The sequence below is a fragment of the Gigantopelta aegis genome, chromosome 5 (assembly GCF_016097555.1).
Source record: "Gigantopelta aegis isolate Gae_Host chromosome 5, Gae_host_genome, whole genome shotgun sequence".
NCBI classification, from domain to species: domain Eukaryota; kingdom Metazoa; phylum Mollusca; class Gastropoda; order Neomphalida; family Peltospiridae; genus Gigantopelta; species Gigantopelta aegis.
Genome location: NC_054703.1, coordinates 18,117,970 through 18,120,581, shown reverse-complemented (window position 1 = coordinate 18,120,581; position 2,612 = coordinate 18,117,970). Strand labels below are relative to the sequence as shown.

The following is a 2,612-nucleotide window of genomic DNA, read 5'->3' as shown; positions in this document are numbered from 1 at the left end:
TTATAAATAGATATACCATATCACCATATAACCTAATACGATTTGTGGTGTCGTGGGAATATTTAACCGTGTAGCGACATTTAACAAGCATATAAAAAGAATGTGCATTACAATTCCACCAATGGTACTGACAGTAATCGTGAAAACCATTTTTATTAATGGAAAGAAAAAAAGAAATGTTTTATTTAACGACGCAGTCAAAACATTTTATTTACGGTTATATGGCGTCAGACATATGGTTAAATGAGAGGAAACCCGCTGTCGCCACTACATGGGCTACTTTTTCCGATTAGCAGAAAGGGATCTTTTATTTGCGCTTCCCACAGGCAGGATAGCACAAACCATGGCCTTTGTTGAACCAGTTATGGATCACTGGTCGGTGCAAGTGGTTTACACCTACCCATTGAGCCTTGTGGAGCACTCACTCAGGGTTCGGAGTCGGTATCTGGATTAAAAATCCCATGCCTCGACTGGGATTCGAACCCAGTACCTACCAGCCTGTAGACCGATGGCCTAACCACTGGATTGAAAACATTTTAAGCAATAATAATAATAATATTTTATTGTACAAAGAACAATTATTTCTTTCCTTTTAAAGCTGCTCTCTGAGGAGGTAAACTATGTAAGAAATAGCTAGAATACCACACTCGTGTTGATGGATGCCATATGAATTAACAGGCGCGGAGCGAGGAGGAAGGGCTGAAAGGCGTCCTCCCCCACACGTCAAAAACTTAAATAATTACGTTTCTTCAAACACATCTTACCATGTCCCCCTCCCTTTAACAAACCCCTGGATCCGCGCCTAAAGATTATCCCTCTCGTTCGTAATAATATAAAAGGTATTTAACGAGATCACTCATAAAGTAATAATCACAAGGTTGTTTTTTTTCTTTAAATTATGGTTTTATGAAAGCAGAAAGTAAAGTTACCCGATTTTTAAAGTCTGTAGCATTTCCAAACAGAATCTTCGGTTTTGGACCGTTGATTCCGAGGTCGCTGAGAACAGAGTAGCATTTCTTAAAATACCTGAAAGAAAAAGAACAAAATATGTGTTGACATCTGTTTATAGCGGTTATTCAGTGCGCTACAGACAGATATCTGTATTTAGTGGTTAATTTGCGTACGAGACTGAGATCGTCGTATTGTGACAACGATAAACTGATCCCGGTGTCTGGGAGTTATTACGTGAGCGCGTAAAGACTGAGACCGGTGTACGGAGTTTTTACGTGAGCGCGTAAAGACTGAGACCGATGTATGGAGTTATTACGTGAGCGCGTAAAGACTGAGACCGATGTACTGAGTTATTACGTGAGCGCGTAAAACCTGAGACCGATGTACGGAGTTATTACGTGAACGCATAAAGACTAAGACCGATGTACAAAGTTATTACGTGAGCAGGTAAAGACTGAGACCAAAGTACGGGAGTTATTACGTGAGCACGTAAAGACTGAGACCGGTGTACGGAAGTCATTACGTAAGCGCATAAAGACTGATACTGGTGTACATGAGTTATTACGTGAGCGCGTAAAGACTGAGACCGATGTACGGGAGTTATTACGTGAGCTCGTAAAGACTAAGACTGGTGTACGGGAGTTATTACGTGAGCGCGTAAAGACTGAGACCGGTGTACGGAGTTATTACACGAGCGCGTAAAGACTGAGACCGGTGTACGGGAGTTATTACGTGAGCGCGTAAAGATAAAGACCGCTGTATGCTGCATACAATGCTGTCGAGAGAACAACTGTTACACGGTATGCAGGTGTTATTTATTACCTGGGAGACTAAACTTGGTCTACCAGGATTATTACTTTAGCGAGATATTGACATTAGCAAAAGACTGACATGGGTGTATGAGGGATGCTTCGTTAGTGAAAAACTGACATTGGTCTACGAGAGTTACTGCGTTAGTGAAAAACTTACATTGGTGTACGAGAGTTACTGTGTTAGTGAGAGACTGACACTGGTGTACGAGAGTTATTGCGTTAGTGAGAGACTGACACTGGTGTACGAGGGCTACTACGTCAGTGAGAGACTGACACTGGTGTACGATAGTTAATACGTTAATGTCAGACTGACACTAGTGCACGACGGTTACTACATAAGTGAGAGACTGACACTGGTGTACGAGAGTTATTGCGTTAGTGAGAGACTGACACTGGTATACGAGAGTTACTGCGTTAGTGAGAGACTGACACTGGTGTACGAGAGTTAATACGTCAATGAGAGACTGACACTGGTGTACGAGAGTTACTACGTTAGTGAGAGACTGACACTGGTGTACGAGGGTTACTATGTTAATGAGAGACTGACACTGGTGTACGAGAGTTACTACGTTAGTGAGAGACTGACACTGGTGTACGAGGGTTACTATGTTAGTGAGAGACTGACACTGGTGTACGAGAGTTACTACGTTAGTGAGAGACTGACACTGGTGTACGAGGGTTACTATGTTAGTGAGAGACTGACACTGGTGTACGAGAGTTACTACGTTAGTGAGAGACTGACACTGGTGTACGAGAGTTAATACGTCATTGAGAGACTGACATTCGTGTACGAGAGTTACAACGTTAGTGACAGACTGAAAGTGGCGTACTAGGGTTAATACGTCAATG

General features: G+C 42.3%; 1 protein-coding gene across 1 annotated transcript in view; it reads right to left on the bottom strand.

The window, feature by feature from the left end:
- LOC121372980 (cytochrome P450 3A15-like) overlaps window positions 1-1,471 on the bottom strand; it is a 44,283-nt gene extending 42,812 nt beyond the window's left edge. Inside the window, exons 1-2 of the mRNA XM_041499419.1 lie at window positions 1,350-1,471; window positions 930-1,026 (exon numbers count right to left, since the gene is read on the bottom strand). Coding sequence (XP_041355353.1) covers window positions 930-1,026; window positions 1,350-1,471 — 219 coding nt within the window. The remainder of the gene's footprint in view (window positions 1-929; window positions 1,027-1,349) is intronic.
- Window positions 1,472-2,612: the final 1,141 nt, after the last annotated feature.